Source organism: Coptis chinensis, chromosome 5 (assembly GCF_015680905.1).
Source record: "Coptis chinensis isolate HL-2020 chromosome 5, ASM1568090v1, whole genome shotgun sequence".
Taxonomy (NCBI): Eukaryota; Viridiplantae; Streptophyta; class Magnoliopsida; order Ranunculales; family Ranunculaceae; genus Coptis; species Coptis chinensis.
Genome location: NC_141460.1, coordinates 80,747,342 through 80,765,732, shown reverse-complemented (window position 1 = coordinate 80,765,732; position 18,391 = coordinate 80,747,342). Strand labels below are relative to the sequence as shown.

Below are 18,391 nucleotides of genomic sequence, written 5' to 3'. Positions count from 1 at the left end.
CAGCACATTGCTGTGAGTTCCCATATCCCACGGCAAAACTTTGTTGCAAAAGATTTTTTGTTTTTTATCTTAAATTTTGAATACCCACGGTATTCCAATGCTGTAATATCCCAAAATTCATAGCAAACAGGTACCGCAATGTCTCTAAAACCACGGGTAACACATTGCGACGAGTATAGAAAGATAGTGGAAAGTTGTTGCTGTGAGAATGAGTTTTTGGGTGAGGGACACTTAAACTCACTTTCCCTCTGCGATTTTTTTTTGTCTTTTGGTGTTCCAAACAAAAAAACACAACAGCAATCAAGCTCATAAAACCCCCATCCTTCTTCCTCGAGTCAAGACCTCAACCACTTATTCCGTATTTGCACCACGACTGACTTTCAGTTAACCAGTACAATAATTAATGGAGGGGTGCCAGTATTTTGAAATTTATCAAATGGGTGTGCCAAGGGGTGTATATACCGCCGCCCTTTATATGGGTTGGAAAGAATTATCAGTTACTTGAGGCCCTACCACGTAAGCAGGCAAACAAAAAAACAAAATGTACCTAATAACAAAATGTCCTATGCTCCAGATCCAAATGAATATGTCCGAAAATTATATCGCTGGAAATTTCAGTCCGACATTTTGGCTTAGAAGTTGACTTTATTAGACAAATGAAATCCACCCAAGGTCCCACCCATAGATTCATTTTATTAGGGTTCTTTCTTCTTCTCTCATTTAATTTAGGATTTAATTCAATTCAATTCACATATTTTTTGTGATTTAAATGGGGTCGAAGCCGTGGCTATATCCAGCTCCGACCTACCATAGTGTAGAGACAACATGGGAAACAAATGAGGATGCACCTGGACCAAGGTGTAGTCACTCACTTACTGCTGTTGCTGCCAACAAATCTCATGGCCCTCGTCTCATTCTTTTTGGTGGTGCTACTGCTATCGAAGGCGGTGCTTTCAACTCCCATGCCGGCATCCGTAATTCTTTCTTACTACTACTAACTCTTAACTTTTTTTTTTTTTTTTTTTTTTTTTGACTTTTTTTTTTGTAGGATTGGCTGGTGTGACTAATTCTGTTCATTGTTATGATGTACTTACCAGAAAATGGACCAGGTAATTGTCGTTTTTTTACTATTATTATAATAATAATTTGAGTGTTTTAGAGACTTAATTAATTACTAAATTTTGTTGTAGGGTTATACCAGCTGGTGACCCGCCGTCGCCTAGGGCAGCTCATGCGGCGGCGGCGGTTGGTACTATGGTTGTATTTCAGGTGAATATGGAAAGAAAATATGATGTTTATGCAAATTTTAGTTGATTTTCATTTTATGATGTTTTTTTGTTTGTGATGGTATGGCAGGGTGGAATAGGTCCAGCTGGGCATTCGACTGATGACTTATACGTACTTGATATGACTAATGAAAAATTCAAGTGGCATAGGTGAAGTAGAATCATATCATTGATTAACTTCTGGTTTAAGGTTAATTTGTTTTTGAGTTAACTGAGTGAGTGGACGTTTGTTTGTTTTGTATGATTTTAGATTGGTTGTTCAAGACCCTGGTCCTGGACCTCGTTATGGACATGTGATGGACTTGGTTGCGCAAAGATATCTTGTTACAGTCAGTGGGAATGATGGTAAGTGCATTATGTCATTTCCTCTTTATTGTTGTATTGGGACTTCAACAACCGCAATAATTGTGTTATGACTAGAGTACTAGTCTTAGAGTTTGGTCCAATGAACTTCTGTTTTCTCGGAGAACACATTAACACGAATACGACTTACAGAAGTTGGAACTTCTGCTTTCGAGCACACTCTTAATGAACTAGTAAGCTTGAAGGCTTCTAAATATTGGAACTGAGGCATACCGTTCATACTAGTGAACTGTGGCCTAAGCATTCAATAATATCTTTACTAAAAACCTCCAAAGCAAACTTAGTGATGCATGGGCATGGAAACTTCTAATTATATTATTAGTAGTCGTATTAAGTTAGAAGAGTTTCATATTTGTTTTAGATCTAGGTTATTTAGTAAGGTTTCCATTTTAGTTTCTAATTAGAATTAGGAATATCGTTTATTATATAAAGGCATCTAGGCCTTCATTGTTAGATGGTCGTTATTGAATAATTATTCTAAAGGAATTGTTCTTCATGATTGAAGGTTTAAACCCTAGATTTAGGTGTTAGTTTTATTAAATCTTATAGCTATTAATCAATTGTTGAAGCTTCCGCCAACAAGATACATCAAATTTGGTATCAAGAGGCAGTTGATTTTTGGGAATTTTTTTTCAGAAAATACTGTTCACGTGCCACTGTTCACTGTGTTACTGTTCATGTGGAATTTTTTTCTCTAATTTTCTTGGTAAATTGTTATGGATAATCGAAGAAGAGGTAGAAGAGAGATGCAACTGCATCAAACCGTCGAATTTCTTTTAAATTGAAGTGTCATGCCGATTCAAACCCATGGAGGTCTCGAAACCCGGATCGCTGCTGCCAATATGCTCCTTCCAGCAGGTATGAACCTCCCTCTCCCCTACGTTCTCCTTCTCCAATCCGCCATCAAAGGTATGTACACCGAGATTATGGCCGATATGACTGCCACTAGCAGGAGTCACACCCTCCCAAACGTGGTTTTCAGCAACCATATGTTGCGTTAGGTGCCCAACACTATCGTAATTCATGGTATGGTGATTAGCCCAGCCATTCCTATGGGAACTGCCAATACATAGAAACCCAAACATGTCGAGAATGAAATTCCGAGGCTGAGGACTATTATAGTGATTCTTGTGACGAAGAGTTTTCCGAAGAAGATTATGATGAGTCTGACGAAGAGGATTCTTGTGAAGAAAAATAATACTCTGATCAAAGTGTGTATGATGATGATGGATATTCCGCCGAAATTGAGTATGATGTTTCAAATTGGGATGATGGTTGGACTAATTTTGATGGTCAAACATATCATAGGAATTTTGATGATTATAATTCCGATATGGATTTTAGGTATCTAGAATCTGACTATGATGATTACCAAGGTAAGTATTCGGCAATTCAACCAACTAGTAATGATCATATTTACCACCATCTTGAACCTAATCTCCATGGAAGTGTGCCACACCTCAAGTCACATGGAGTCCCCCATCGGCTCGCCCCACTGTTAGTGATCACACAAGAATCTAATTATGAAAAGGTAGATTTCGAAATTCCCTTAACCGCATCAGCTAATAAACATGGTTCTTCGGATAAGGTGGCCACAATTTCGAGTTTCTCTTCAGTTTAAGAGAATTGGACTTTGGAGAAGCAAATTCACAATCAGATATTTACATGTCAGAATATCAGTTTTCACATGTTAGTCGTCACTGGTAGCATTGAGATTTGCCCTGTGATGCAGTTTGTTGGAAAAAGTGATCGATATAAGTGAAGAGGGAGATTGAAAGAAGAAAATGTAGTATGTTTTGGTGCTCAAGACCTTGGTGTTGGTTTACAATTAACGATTTTCTTAGTTATAGCTTCTAGTGAGTTTGGTAAACCTTCTCTTGGTTATGTGGATCCGTATTTGTTTGATTTTAAGGAATCATGGAGGACCAAGACATTTCATTGCCCATCTGTAATATTGTCACTTTTTGCTTTTCAAGAACATTATCATAACTGTGAAGCTAGACTCAGGTCATTTGTCCTTTTCATGAGTCAATATTTGGGCAAAATTCCAGGTCGAATTCCTTTAAACCGCGTGAGGGTGATGATAAAGTACAAGAGTTTTGCGGAATATTCAAAAGTCTATATGCAACCAAACTCGAGGACCGAGTTCCTTTCAAGCCGGGGAGTATGATGCATGGGCATGGAAACTTCTAATTATATTATTAGTAGTCTTCAGTGTTATCAAAGTCGTACGATTCTCGACTTGAATCGTACGACTCGAGTTGAGTCGTAATCAAAAAGATCAGAATCGTACCAACAAATCGTTAATGACAGAAATCGTTACAAAATTGGGATTCAAATCGCAAAATTGTAGGAATCGGAAATAATAACGATTCCTTCGATTAAAAAAAACAGCAACAATTACAAATCAAGAACAGAAGAAAAAAGAAAAGAAAAAGAGAAAGAAATCAAAGAACTTACAGGTAAGTTTTCTACTGCTTCTTCTTCTACTTCTACTTCTACTTCTTCTTCTTCTAATTCTACTTCTACAAGCAAGTTTTTTTTTTCAATAACTCTCCTCAACTTTTTTTTTTTGTTTTGACAAAGCCACGAAGGGTTTTATTGGTTTATATGGACCTGGTCAGGTCCAACCCAACCTAATAAGACCTGGGTCAGGTCCATATAACTTTAGCCCACATTCAATTCTGAAAATTAGACCAATTTCAATGAAATTTCAGCATTTTTTCAGAAATTTCAACCTCTATATCTCCATGTTTTCAGAAATTTCGAAAATTAGAGTATTATTAGTGTAGAATGGAGATTTTGGGATTTCTATTAGGGTTTCTACTTTCTTATACTCCAAAGCTTTCAACATTTCTCTTAAGGTGAAGTTCAAAGTTTCTTTTCCTACTATATTTCTTTACTACTTTAGTTTTCTATTTGAACATGACTAAGAAAAAGAAAGAAACCCAAGATGATGTTACATGGAAACATTGCACTAAGGTGGGTGATGGGAAAAAGGCAAAGCTTAAGTGCAACTATTGTGGGAAAGAGTACTCCGGAGGTGTTTTTAGAATTAAACATTATTTAGTTTGTACTCATGAAAATGTTGTTGCATGTGCTAAAGTTGAAGGTGGTGTAAAAGAGTTTTTCTTTAAGTTGTTAGAGGAAAATAAGATGAAAAAGCAATTGTTAGGTGATAAATATGATGGTGGAGATGAAGAAGGGGGTGTGGAACTTGTAGGTGAGAAAAGGAAACTTGTTTTAGATGCTTTTGCTCAAAGGTTTCAACCATTAAAAAAGAAATCAAGTGGTACTGCAACTACCTTGAATTCTATTTGGAAGAAGCAAGATAGAGATGATCTTTGTGTGGATGTAGTTAGGATGTTGTATGCTAATGCTCTTCCATTCCATTTGGTCAAAAATCACTATTTTATTAAGATGTTGCAAAATGTTGCTAAGTTTGGGAATGGATTTAAGCCACCTAGTTACCATGAGGTGAGGACAACATTCTTAGTGAGAGAAGTGAATAGAATTAAAATGGACTTGATGGGAAAGTACAAGAAAGAATGGAATCTAAAAGGGTGTACTATTATGTCGGATAGGTGGACCGATGGAAAGAATCGATCAATCACAAACTTTCTTGTCAATAGTCCCAAAGGGACTTTCTTTCTCAAGTCCATTGACACCTCAGATGAGACTCATAGTGGGGATTATCTTTTTGAGCTTTTTGATGGTGTTATTGAAGAAATTGGAGAAGAGATGTTGTACAAGTGGTAACCGATGGTGCTTCGGCTTATGTTAGTGCGGGTGCAATGTTGATGGAAAAGAGGAAGACAATATTTTGGAACCCATGTGCCGCCTATTGCTTAAACTTAATGCTTCAAGATATTGGTGAGTTGCTTACACATGTTAATACTATCTCAAAAGCAAGAAAAATAACGGTGTTCATATATAGGCATGGATGGGTTCTAAACAAGATGAGGAAGTGTACAAAAGGAAGAGAGTTGCTTAGACCCGGAGTTACAAGGTTTGCAACTAATTACTTGACTTTGAGAAACATCCATACTTGCAAGAAGGGATTAAAACAATTGTTTACATGTCAAGAATGGCAAGATAGTCTTCTTTCCAAGAAATGTTCTCTTGGGTATGATGTCCAACAAATAGTTCTAGCGGATGCTCGTTTTTGGGATGCCATCAAGTATTGCCTCAAGTGTGTGCTTCCCTTAGTGAAAATATTGAGACTAGTTGATGGGGATTCCTAGCCGGCCATGGGTTACATTTATGAGGCAATAGACAAAGCAAGAGAAAAGATTTTGAGCAACTTCAAGGGAGTAGCAAGTAGATGTCATGATGTTTTGGAAATTGTTCTAAAGAGGTGGAATTATCAATTGCATAGGCCTCTCCATGCGGCGGCATATTATCTTAATCCAACGTAAGTTAACTACATAACTTATATTTGTTTTAATGCACAAGGTAATGTTTTTTCTTATATTAACACTTATTTGGATTTTGTTGTATACTTTTTTTTTTAGATTTCATTATTCACCTACCTTTCTAGCCGACCATGAAGTTAAAAAAGGTCTCATCCAATGCATTGAAATTATGTGCCCAACACCTCAAATGAGATTGAAGGTAGATAGACAACTTGAGAAGTTTCACAATGCGGAAGACTTGTTTAGTAGTGTCATGGCTATTCAGTTGAGGGATAAGAAGCAACCGGCATTGTGGTGGGACACTTATGGAAGGAGTTGTCCGGAACTTCAAACTTTAGCCATTCGCATTTTGAGTTGTACTTGTAGTGCCACCGGTTTTGAAAGAAATTGGAGTGTCTTTGATCATGTAAGTGAGAGCCAAACTTATGGAGTGTTTCAATAGGCATTTAGCTATCTTTTAAGTCTCATAATGGTTTTGTATATTTTTAGGTTCATTCGAAGAAGAGAAATCGATTGGAGCAACAAAGACTTAGTAACTTGGTGTATGTAAAGTACAATCTTCAATTGGAAACTAGGCAAGAGACAAGAGTTGAGAATGGAGACTTTTATGATCCAATCTCTTTGGAAGATATGGAATCGGATGATGAATGGATCACGGAAAAGGAAACACCGTGTCTTCCCACCGATAATTCATGGATGATGTGCATGAATGCTTTGAGGTTGGGGAAAGTTCAAAGAAGAAAAAGAGAGGTAAAAAAGTGTAAAATTTTCTATTTAAGTCTTTCTTATAATGTTCTTTTAAGTAATTAAACATTTCCAATCTTTTTATAAAAAGTAGAGATTTAAGGTTGAAAGATAAAGGAAAGGAGAAAGTCCAAGAAGTTGAAAAGGAGAAAGAAGACACAAGTGAAAATGATGATGATGATGATAGAGTCGAAAGTGAGGAGGATGTGTCTAGCATGGATGATGATTGAAGAATATATAAATTGGGAATTGATGATTAGTGTCTTTTAGAATTTTGAATGTGTTATGAGTTATGCCTTATGGTTATTTAAGTCTAACTTAGTAGTATGTTTTTGTGGTTTTAAAAAGAAAATACTCTATGTCTATGGTAGAGATTGTCTTCTCAAACTCTTGTTTTCTTGTCTTTTGTGAGACTTGGTGATAAAAGCTTGCTATATCATTAAAAAGAAGTAATTGAAAAAATCTTTGAAGAATCTAATTTCATTACAATGATATATTCATTTAGCTTCAATAGCATTACAACACTAGTTTCAATAACACATAAATTCTCTTTGTTGAAATAAACTATCTTTGTTGTTGATGATTTGATGGAATGGTCTCTATGTGCTTATATCCATTGTGAATGATGGAAGAACTATTTTCTGACCCTTCAAGTGTTGTGCAAATAAGAAAAAACAAATGATTAGTAGTTTTCTTATGGTATATTTATATATGTAAAATTTTTACAACCCCTATATATAATATGGCTTGAATCTTACGATTTACGACTCGATACGATTTACAATTCAGTAAAAATGGAAAACGATTCCCGTTTCGATTCAGGAGTTGACAACATTGGTAATCTTATTAAGTTATTTCCAATTTGTTTTAGATCTAGGTTATTTAGTAAGGTTTCTATTTTGGTTTCTAATTAGAATTAGGAACATGGTTTATTATATAAAAGCATCTAGGCCTTCATTGTTAGATAGTTGTCATTGAATATTTATTCTAAAAGAATTGTTCTTCATGATTGAAAGTTTAAACCCTAGATTTAGGTGTTTGTTTTATTAAATCTAATCGATGTTTATCAATTGTTGAAGCTTCAGCCAACAAGATACATCACTTAGGCACATCTAGAAGCATATCCTAGTACGAATTTGCGAACCACGTGCATATCTCGCTCAGCTTTTTCCTCATGGAGGCACGTAGAATGGGTCATTTGTTTGCATGGGTGAAGTCCAAGATTAATTATTTATACTGCATTGCTTCCCCTTTGTTCAGCAATAAACCATTTATGTTCAAAATGAATGTTATTTTTTTAAAAATATATGTATTGTTGTATATGAGGAATGTAGAGCTGCCATGTTCTGCGGAAACATGTGTGCTGAAGAACATTAAAATGCCATAACTTCTGATGTGCATGTAAATTTCTAGTAAATGTTCAACGAGTTCTTTCAAATGTTGTTCATGTTTGTTTTTGTTTCTTTTGTATAGCAATAAATTGTTTATTATAAAAATTAAAAAGTGAATATCTTATTCTAATAAAAAGATATATCTATTTACTCTCTTGTGCCAAAGTGCTAAAGAAACGTTAGTCTGCACTGAAAGCATGTAAAATTGTAAATACATGTCGTAGCCATGCCAGTGCAAACTTTTGTGTATGCTGACAATCTCTAGGAATTTCTTTAGTCACATGTTATCAGCCTGCCGCACTCGAAACTCGAACCTTTACTTGCTCCTGCATTAGCACTTAGGTCTCGCATAAGGACTCCTTCCGAAGTTTCAATGTTTCATGACCATGCAAGTTTGAGGTCTGAAACTTTTTTACATGTTAAAAGTTGAGTGATTCTTTTCTCTAATTTTTTTGCAGGAAAAAGAGTCCTGCCAGACGCATGGGCCCTGGACACTGCACAGAAACCATATAGATGGCAGAAACTTAGTCCTGAAGGCGACAGGCCTTGTGCTAGAATGTAAGATATGTTAGATTTGGTTATTAAGTTTTTTTGCACTTGATTGCGTGAAGGCGTGCTTGTTTTCAAGTTTCTGTCAAGGGCATATGATAGAGGTATATGTCTGCTTTCAATCTCTTGGAATTGGTTCTTAGCGTGGACTGAGGAATATTTCCCTGTTTATGTAAGGCCTCTAAAAAAAAGATTGTTGCGAGATATTTTTTATGTTATCCCTGAAGTCAGGAATAGGGGTAATTTTCAGTTGATGCCTTAGTTTTACCAGTGAGACACCAAAGCCTCCCATTACGACCCAATGAACTTCTTTGCAGAAATGATTCAGTTATATATATATACATAATCCTCTCTCCCTTAATGGACTACTGTTTGATCCAGAGAAAAAGCCCCCGCCCCCATTGGTGGAAACATAAAAAAGACCTCCCGGCCCCCCTCTCACGTGCACCAGTGTACGGGTTCTATATATATACATAATCCTCTTCTGACGAAATGTTTGTTGGTAGAGAAGAGTATGAAACTGAAGAATTGGACCTGTATACGTCTGAGGGGTAGTAGGTAGACAGTCACAATCCGCTGTCTGATTCATGGTAGGGTGTGGTCATACTTTGTACCTAGATCTGGTGTTGTTTGGTTTGTATCCTGTTCCATGAACAGATTTGTTAGTTTTCTGGTTCCAGCAAGTGCATCTCTCGAGGCAGCATTATGGTCTTTACACGAGTGAGCTACATGTGTGGCCTCTAGTTGGAGAGGGACTAGAGACATTTGAAGGTAGATATACAGGGTTGGAGGAGAAATTTTTTATTGATCAAAGGTTTTTATCTTTTTCTGCACAAAGATCTGGGAGGAGTGGCAGTAAATTATGGAGCATTGTACAAGTCCACTATTTGTGAGAACTCTGGTTGGAGATGAACAAAAGACATTTTGAGGGCAGATATATAGGTTTGGAGGAGACAGTTATATTAACAGAGGTTTACTAAGGGGAGTGGAGAGATAAGGCGGTAAGCCTTTCGTGACCTTGTGTTTTAGTGGGATTCTCTTACAGGCAATTTGTATTCATCTTGCATGTTTTTGCTTACTGTTGCTTTTATTTTTTTGAATTGCTTTACGTCTTTGTTTATCCATAATGGAGGATAGGGGTGTTCATTTGGACCTGAGACCCGACTTGAAAAACCGACCTGCTCCCGATAAAACCCGAACCGAAACTGAACTGATATATAATAGGTTAGGGTTCGGTGGAGATTTGGTACCCGAACCCGACCCTTACGTTTAACCTGAAACCGAACTTACAACCCGACCCCAGAACCCAACCCGAAACCCGACATTTGGTTGTCATTTACTGGACTTTTTGTGAACAGCCTACCATCCAAGCCACTTCATCATTTAGAGAAAGGCTAACCAATAACCACCTATCGCCATCTGCAATTATGGCATATCCATAATCCATGGTTTCCCTTCCTGAGCATTTATCTACTTAATCAAAACATCAAACCAAAGAATTCCTTTTATGCCATTTTAAGCAATTCCCATTTCTAATCCTGCCCAATATACAAATTTTCTTCTACCCATTTATCAATTCTTTTAAAAATCACTAATGCTACAAAGACAGTGTGCTCAATTAAAGCTTTGAAGGGAAAACATAGCACTGAACATAGATGGAATTGAAGAATGGTGTCCAAGAAATTTAAGAGAACAAACAATCTGGTTAGAGTTCCATATCTTGTTTATAGCGAAATGGTGGCTTCTCTTGGTAAATATTCACTTCTTGCAACCCAACTTACTTTTTTGCCTTGCAATCATTGAATTTTTTGAGTTCATTTGTGCTTTTGTGGTGTGCTCACTTCATTGTTTGAACCACCACCATCTTCCACCTTCAATTGGGTTACCCGAAACGGAAACCGATGGAGTACCCGACCCAGTCGGATATAGGGTAGGTTTTGGTAGATATTTTTCCTCTTTCTACCCGACCTGAGACCGATCCGAAACTATCAGTTTGGTTATCGAGTAACCCGAAACCGAGCAAAACCCAAGATTTTGGATACGGGTACCCCAACCCGAATGAACACCCCTAATGTAGGATATCTCGTCCTACAACTTTTGTCATTTTGTCATTTTCATTTGTCATTTTATCCCCATCCATATTGATATAATAAAACCTAGACTATGGGACTATCACATAACGTCATACTGTCAATACAGTAAATGCAATACAAAAGATAGGCTAACCCAATGAGTAAATAATAACTTATAACTTATCGTGTCACACTATTGCACCACAACAGTATGAGCAGTTCCACGGTTAGCCTTTGCAAAAGCCATAACTATGATCTGTACTGTTAAAAAACTCAAATGAAGTTATGAGCATTGGATGAAAACAAGATTCTTAGGGTATATTTTTTCACTTGTGCACAAAGTCTATCCCCGTTTGATGATGAGGACCTCAAATTATGAATGGACCATTTCACTTAATATCATGTTTCCAACTTCACAATGCTACCTAATGCCAATTGCCTGTCTTTTTTAGATAGGATTTAAAGCTCTTTTCTAGATTGAGCTTTGTATGTAAAATTAGTTACTTCTAAGTTATATCCACCAATGTTGTGGCTTCTGATAAGCTTTCTTTATCTTGCAAAATTCCCTCTCGATTGTTATCTGTGATAGTATTAATCCACGTTTTCTCATAGGTATGCCACAGCTAGTGCCCGTTCCGACGGAATGTTTTTGCTTTGTGGTGGAAGAGACATTTCAGGCACGGTAGGTTCTGCACTTTTAGAACTGAACTAGTTGGTTGATAGTTGTATTTGATTTCTATGAATCCCATTTGGTTTCAACATAATTTTCTTTTCATAATTCCTTTTTGACAAATTTGTTCTGGAGTTTCTTTTCCTCTGCATTTACCATGAAACAGACTATTATAGTCGCCCATGTTGTGCTAGTGTCCAGTTAGCTCCGATGCTTTTCTTCAGAAATGAATAAAACATTCTTGTGTACTCTACTCATTTTGAAAATGGGGAGTACGCCTCAGGTTCATTAGGCATGTATCAGTAATAATATAAATATCTGTATTGCTGTCAATAATGAAGACTGATAATAATAGAAGATGTCTGTGACAATTAAAAACTGCAACTTTTAATTCCAGTTATCAGAGAGCAGAACTGTATCACATTCATTTGGAAATCTCTTCCACTTTTTTCTTCAATTTTTTTCCGAGTGGATGTGATTCATTATGTTCTCTTCAGCAGATCGTAGAAAGGTAATTGTTGTCTCTAGGTAATATAATTTAGTCCGTTAATGATCTTACTACTTTTTTTTGCTTACTTCTATGATTTTTGCATTTCCAGCCATTAGCAGATGCTTATGGATTACTTATGCATAGGAATGGTCAGTGGGAATGGACTCTTGCTCCTGGAGTGTCTCCTTCACCAAGGTATCAGCATGCTGCGGTAAGTTGGAGTCGTATGGGTGTTTATATTTTAAGATGCCCGATACAAATGAAACGGAAACTGTTACTTTCTTTGCGATTAGCTACCTTTTAATCTTAGAACCCCGTTGTTTTCTTGAACTCCTTGCTATTTCATGAACTCCTAGCTCTTCTGAAGCTCTCTATCAAATGAACTTAGCTTTACTTGTTTTAGGTCTTTGTTGGTGCTCGGTTGCATGTCACAGGCGGTACTCTTAAAGGTGGTCGAGCAATAGAAGGTGAACCTGCTATTGCAGGTGAGTTTATTGGTCACTGGAATGCTAAGCAGATTTAAGGGTAGGAAATTTAATCTTTATTCTTTTGTCACTATTTATAGTGTTGGATACTGCGGCTGGAGTTTGGTTAGACAGAAATGGAATAGTGACTTCCTCCCGCACAAGCAAGGTTCCCACTGATACAGATGGTTCACTGGAACTTATGCGTCGTGGCCGCCATGCATCTGCTTCTGTTGGGGTCCGGATATATATTTACGGTGGTCTCAGAGGAGGTATATAACAGTGGATTTTATGTATTGAAGTGCTATGTTTGCTTGATATGTTTTTTCCACTTTTCCTTCTTAGTTTGTCAGGGATTTTATTCATTTTTTACATTCTCATCATATGCTAAACCTTGCATTCTGCTTTATCATTCGATCTTCATTTTTTGAAACAGCAATACCATTCACAAGGTTTTTCTGTGGTGGGGATAGAGTGTTGTCAGATAATAGATGCTTGATTTTTGTTTATAAAATTACTTAAGTCTTTTATCCTAAAGGTTACATGAATAACACCTCTGGCTTGTGCTGCACTTCACAATGTTATAGCGCCTTACATACACCTTAAGCCCTGATAAATCATTGAGTGTTACCTATCAAAAGAGTTGTAAATATCAAAAGGGGGGAAAAAGAACATTGGGGGAGTAAAACTTTATGATTAGTAATGGAGAAGAAAGTTTAGAAAGAAAGAGAGGATGTGGCCTTAGTTTCAGCCTTGTATCACTCGATATGTTTATACAAAAATAACAGGGTTTTACATAATATAAACTTCATAAAATATTTGGGAGATGTCCTTAAATCCCCTCGGAAGATGTTCTCTTAGAACTCTAACAGGGTATTACCTGTTTTATCTTCTGCTCCATTTATGCGTCGAATCAGTTGGCTGGTCTAGTTTTGCTATTTAAAGCATCTACTTTATCCTTCTTTTCTTTTCTTTTTTCCTTTTGTTGACCAATCAATTGTTTTATGCAGACACACTGCTTGATGACCTTCTCGTTGCAGAAAACTCACCATTTCAGTCAGAAATTAGCTCTCCTATTTTCAATCCTGAGAGAACTCCAACCATGCCTAGTTCAAAAATTAGTCAGGCTAGCTCAAGTTCGTCTACTCCACCAAATTTAGACGAAATACCAGAGAACACAGCATCTGATGATATAAGGTTTTACACCTTCCATTTGAATTCTTACTGAATTTGGTCTTTATAAGTAGCTGACACGTGTTGTTATTATAGTGTTGAAAAGAAATCAATCGATACGTTGGTGGAGGCTTCTACTGCTGAAGCTGAGGCAGTTAGTGCTGCTTGGCAAGCTGCAAAGGCAGCATCTACCGATTTTGGGGAAGGTACATCTGTATCAGATAAGCGTTTGGCAGAGACCTCCTCAGATGGAAACGGCAGTGATGCCGATGTCCGACTTCACTCGAGAGCCGTATGTTACTTTTGCCTAGCCTACTATTATATGCCAGTTTCCATTTGGTCATATTGTAATATCTAGCTTATTCAAAGTTACAGGTGGTGGTTGCGAAGGAGACTGTTGGTAATTTGGGTGGGCTTGTAAGGCAGCTATCATTGGACCAGTTTGAAAATGAAAGCCGAAGAATGAGTCCGATGAATAGTGACTCTACATATTCTACAAAAAAGTTCTTCACCAGGCAGAAGTCTCCCCAGGGATTGCACAAAAAGGTAATAACCTTTTAAAATTTATGTGTGTGCGAGTCCGCAACAGCTAATTACCTAATTACCAGTTTGTCTTACTCCCTTGCTTTTTTGCAGATTATTACTGCATTGCTTAGGCCGCGCAATTGGAGGCCTCCTGTTAATAGACGATTTTTTCTGGATTCTTATGAAGTTGGTGAACTTTGCTATGCAGCAGAGCAAATTTTTATGCAGGAGCCTACAGTTTTACAGTTGAAAGCTCCTGTTAAAATATTTGGTGATCTTCATGGTCAGTTTGGTGACTTAATGCGATTATTTGATGAATATGGATTTCCTTCAACTGCTGGAGACATAACGTAAGTATGGTTGGAGTCCAACTTGTCTTATTTGCAAACGAGTTAATAAAATCGGGAACAAACCAAAATGTCAGATTAGGCCTTCCGGCACTACTGAAAAAACATTTAATTAGTTTTGATTCATCTTGGATTCTTCCATTCTGACCAGCTGAGCAAATATATTTTAGTACTTCTTGAAAGAAGTGAAAGGTTTAGAAACTGAGCAGTCAAACTTTATTCATAAAAAACTGACTTTCTCTTCAAGTACATGTCTTTCTTATATGCTAGTCTAGAAATGTAACTGACATTAGAAACAACTAATAGCAGTACTAACACCAATTGTAACTTCTACTTGAGTGTTTTAAATCACCAATTGTAGCTGGTGTAAAAATGGGATTAGGATATGGAGAGAAAAGATGGTTTTGTTGCTATTTGTTTGAAGAGGCTAGCCTCATGGTATAAATTACTTTGGCATGACGTAAATGAGATGAAAACCAATCTAATGGTTCAGGATCTAATAGTAGCAAAGATTTGTTTGGATACATTTCCCTTATGCTGCATGGATCTGATATAAAAATATCATAGTACCAATGGACCTTGTCCAGTAAATCAAGTTCTTATTCCCGTTGCTGTTATTATTATTAATATTGGGATTAAGCTTTGGTGTCTTATAAGCTGTTAGATTTGCCCTATCAGGTATATTGACTATCTATTTTTGGGAGATTATGTTGACCGTGGTCAGCACAGCTTGGAAACCATAACCTTGCTTCTTGCTCTCAAGGTAAGTTTGTGTTTCAAGTAAGAAATCTTGAAATTGAAATTATTAGACTCTGTAGTTGTGTTTACTTTATTCTTCTAATATCAGATCGAGTATCCTGAGAATGTTCACTTGATAAGAGGGAATCATGAAGCGGCTGACATAAATGCATTGTTTGGCTTTCGTCTTGAATGCATTGAGAGGATGGTATGATGATTGGACTGCTTATCTATCTTTCAAATTTTTTTTGTTCGAAAGTTGGTGGTACTAACAACAAATGTAAATAGGGGGAGAGTGATGGGATATGGGCATGGACTCGGTTCAATCAACTTTTTAATTTTCTGCCTCTTGCTGCGCTTATTGAGAAGAAAATCATTTGCATGCATGGTGGCATTGGAAGGTCTATAAACTCTGTAGAACAGATAGAAAAACTTGAGAGGCCCATAACAATGGATGCTGGATCGATCATTCTAATGGACCTTCTATGGTATGTTATAGGTCATCGGTATGGTGTCCCCAATTGTTTGATGAGTTTTTACTGTAAATTAATTACAGGTCAGACCCCACGGAAAATGATAGTATTGAGGGATTGAGACCAAATGCTAGGGGACCTGGCCTAGTCACTTTTGGGGTATGTGAATGCTATTTATAAATTGTTCCTTCTGAATTTTGTTTTATTGTTGTACGTTTAGGCTTTCAGTATTTTATAGCCATTCTTTGTTATATTAGGAAGTAAAAGAAAGGCACTTGATACATAAATTTCATTGACTATGGTCCTTCTGGATCTTTTTGTCTTGTAAGGTTAAAGGTCATCATCCTGTTTAGAATCTTCTGTTAAATGGAAGCATATGGTTTTATTCCATATCCTGAAGTAGGATGACTTGGTCCTTCAGCGACATCCTGCCGAGCTGTGTACCTTCCGCGGGAGATTTGCCTTGATGTCACTGGTAGACTTGGGAATTTAAATCAAGTCCTTTAAACTATAAATCACCAAGTCTTCTGCCAAGAAGCTGGCTAAGATTTTAACCTGAACTTTCACACACGATGACTTGTCATGTTTTACCTTATAGGTTTTGTTTAAGAAGGTATCTCAGAAACCTCGTGTATTCGAGCATGATTAGTTCATGTAAACTTGGTATCATACTGCTTTTGTGTATTTCTTCTATAGTACCAATCTTCATAATGCAGCACATGTACACAAATTTTTGTTTTTTTTTTCATGTTTGTAGAATGCAGAAGTCCATTTTTCCAATTATGAAGCTTTTATCTAATGCCTTTTGTCCCTGCAGCCTGACCGCGTCGCTGACTTCTGTAAGAGAAACAAATTGCAGCTTATTGTAAGAGCCCATGAATGTGTTATGGATGGTTTTGAACGGTTTGCTCAGGGGCAGTTGATCACTCTATTTTCTGCTACCAACTACTGTGGTATGCATAGTTTTGGTTTCCCATTCCCTTTTATGCATCAAATCAAATCTGCCGTATAAGGTAACACCTGTTTCAGGGACGGCAAATAATGCTGGGGCCATATTGGTAGTTGGAAGGGGATTGGTTGTGGTTCCCAAATTGATTCATCCCTTGCCACCTCCAATTCAGTCTCCTGAGACATCTCCCGAACGTGTCCTAGATGAAACATGGATGCAGGTGAGATATGGCACAGGGTTTTTGACATATATATATAGTTGATTAAAATGTACCCAGTTGAATACTCACATAATTGGATTTTTGCAGGAGCTTAACATTCAAAGACCTCCAACTCCAACTCGGGGCCGGCCACAACCTGATCTTGATCGTAACTCGCTTGCTTATATTTGATTCTGATCTCGCGATGCATTTCAACTTAATATCATGTCAGGACGCCTTGAGCCTAACCTCTCTCCTGCATGATCTGCAACATTGGCATCAAACAGAAAACTCATTGCCAATGGGGGCCGTGTACTGGTGCCAACTATCTTCCTTACAGCCGATTTTTGCTTATTCTAGACCATAGTATGCATTCAAAGAGAGCAAGATGAAAGAGGAAGCTGATAACAAAGATGAAGGTGATCATCGGAGAGCAGGTTTGATAAATGTCGAGAAACAGCTATGTAATAGATGTTGATGAAGCATTTTCAGCTGGCCGAACCCATGTTTGTATGTAACACTAATGTTTTCCACATATATTGTGTTTCTGTAATGTAAAGCCGTGTGTATCAATTTTTTATTTTTGTTTTTGGTCAATAGTGAGCCTAGCTAATTTGGCAACTCGATGATATTTTAATCAATATTGTTACAGTTAATTTTATGTCAAGAATCAGAGTAGGAAACAGTTATTGAATTTCGGTATTTACATATTTTTATCTTTTGCACCTCAGCCAAAGAAGGCGTAGCGAATAGGAGTTCAGAAGATATCATCTCTCCTATAAAAAAAAAGAAGATATCATCTAAGGATCATATTCGTAATTAGAATTGAACCTCCGATGTTACAAAGTTACATTTTCTAAAGCATTCTGAACCTGTGTCTCACCGGATTCATTTTTGCTGCAATGTTTGGAATGTTTAGTTTGCTTCCCGCCCAATCAAAACATGACACGTGTATGCCTAACAATCCAAAACTTAGAGCATCTCTAGGAGAGCTACCAAAAAAACACTAAAATTTTGAACAAAAAAAACACCAAACCAAAAAAACACCAAGCAACTTTAGGAGCAACATCAAATTTTCGCCATCAAATTACGTAGTTTTGGATAAACCGCGTCATATAGCCCACGCGAGTTTTACCGCGTCACTAAAACCCAACTGACAGGCCCAAGCCCACGCGGTTTTGAGAAAACCGCGTGGTGTTCTGAACACCACGTGCTACTTCTATATAATCATGACCAAAGCCGCGCGGTTCAATCACTTTCAACTCTTCTCTCAATTATAAACCCTCTCCTTAGTTTTAAAACAAAAACAAAAACCTACCTAAAACTTTTGAAATTTGATATAGATCCTTTTGAACCTTTCGATGGTGATGATTGGCAGTACACAGACGACATTGGTGATGAGGGAGAAGAACCCGAGGATGTCGCGCCGACTGATAGACATCCCTATGTACTGGAGTATTAGATGAACGACTTCGATTAGCAATTTGCACCCGGTGAAATACTTGATATGGAAGTTGTGTCTTCTACACGTGATACAAAACAC

The 18,391-nt window shown here is 37.2% G+C and overlaps 2 protein-coding genes and 1 pseudogene across 3 annotated transcripts; all 3 read left to right on the top strand.

Moving 5' to 3' along the window:
* The first annotated feature begins 586 nt into the window (after positions 1-586).
* BSL1 (BRI1 suppressor 1 (BSU1)-like 1) lies at positions 587-17,509 on the top strand. The gene is made up of 21 exons (XM_086561029.1): positions 587-974; positions 1,049-1,109; positions 1,191-1,269; positions 1,357-1,436; positions 1,537-1,631; positions 8,658-8,757; positions 11,433-11,502; positions 12,090-12,191; positions 12,384-12,465; positions 12,546-12,716; positions 13,455-13,641; positions 13,714-13,909; positions 13,993-14,163; positions 14,254-14,492; positions 15,168-15,252; positions 15,337-15,435; positions 15,516-15,715; positions 15,784-15,859; positions 16,518-16,653; positions 16,730-16,869; positions 16,957-17,509. The coding sequence occupies exons 1-21, from the start codon at positions 770-772 to the stop codon at positions 17,038-17,040; spliced, it is 2,658 nt and encodes an 885-aa protein (XP_086417155.1). The 5' UTR covers positions 587-769; the 3' UTR covers positions 17,041-17,509.
* Positions 4,210-5,893, top strand: LOC147499228 (uncharacterized; annotated as a pseudogene). The gene has a single exon (XR_015195754.1). The product of XR_015195754.1 is annotated as an uncharacterized LOC147499228 (transcript).
* Positions 5,900-6,953, top strand: LOC147499227 (uncharacterized). Its single transcript, XM_086561030.1, has 3 exons — positions 5,900-6,063; positions 6,164-6,470; positions 6,554-6,953. The coding sequence occupies exons 1-3, from the start codon at positions 5,900-5,902 to the stop codon at positions 6,872-6,874; spliced, it is 792 nt and encodes a 263-aa protein (XP_086417156.1). The 3' UTR covers positions 6,875-6,953.
* Positions 17,510-18,391: the final 882 nt, after the last annotated feature.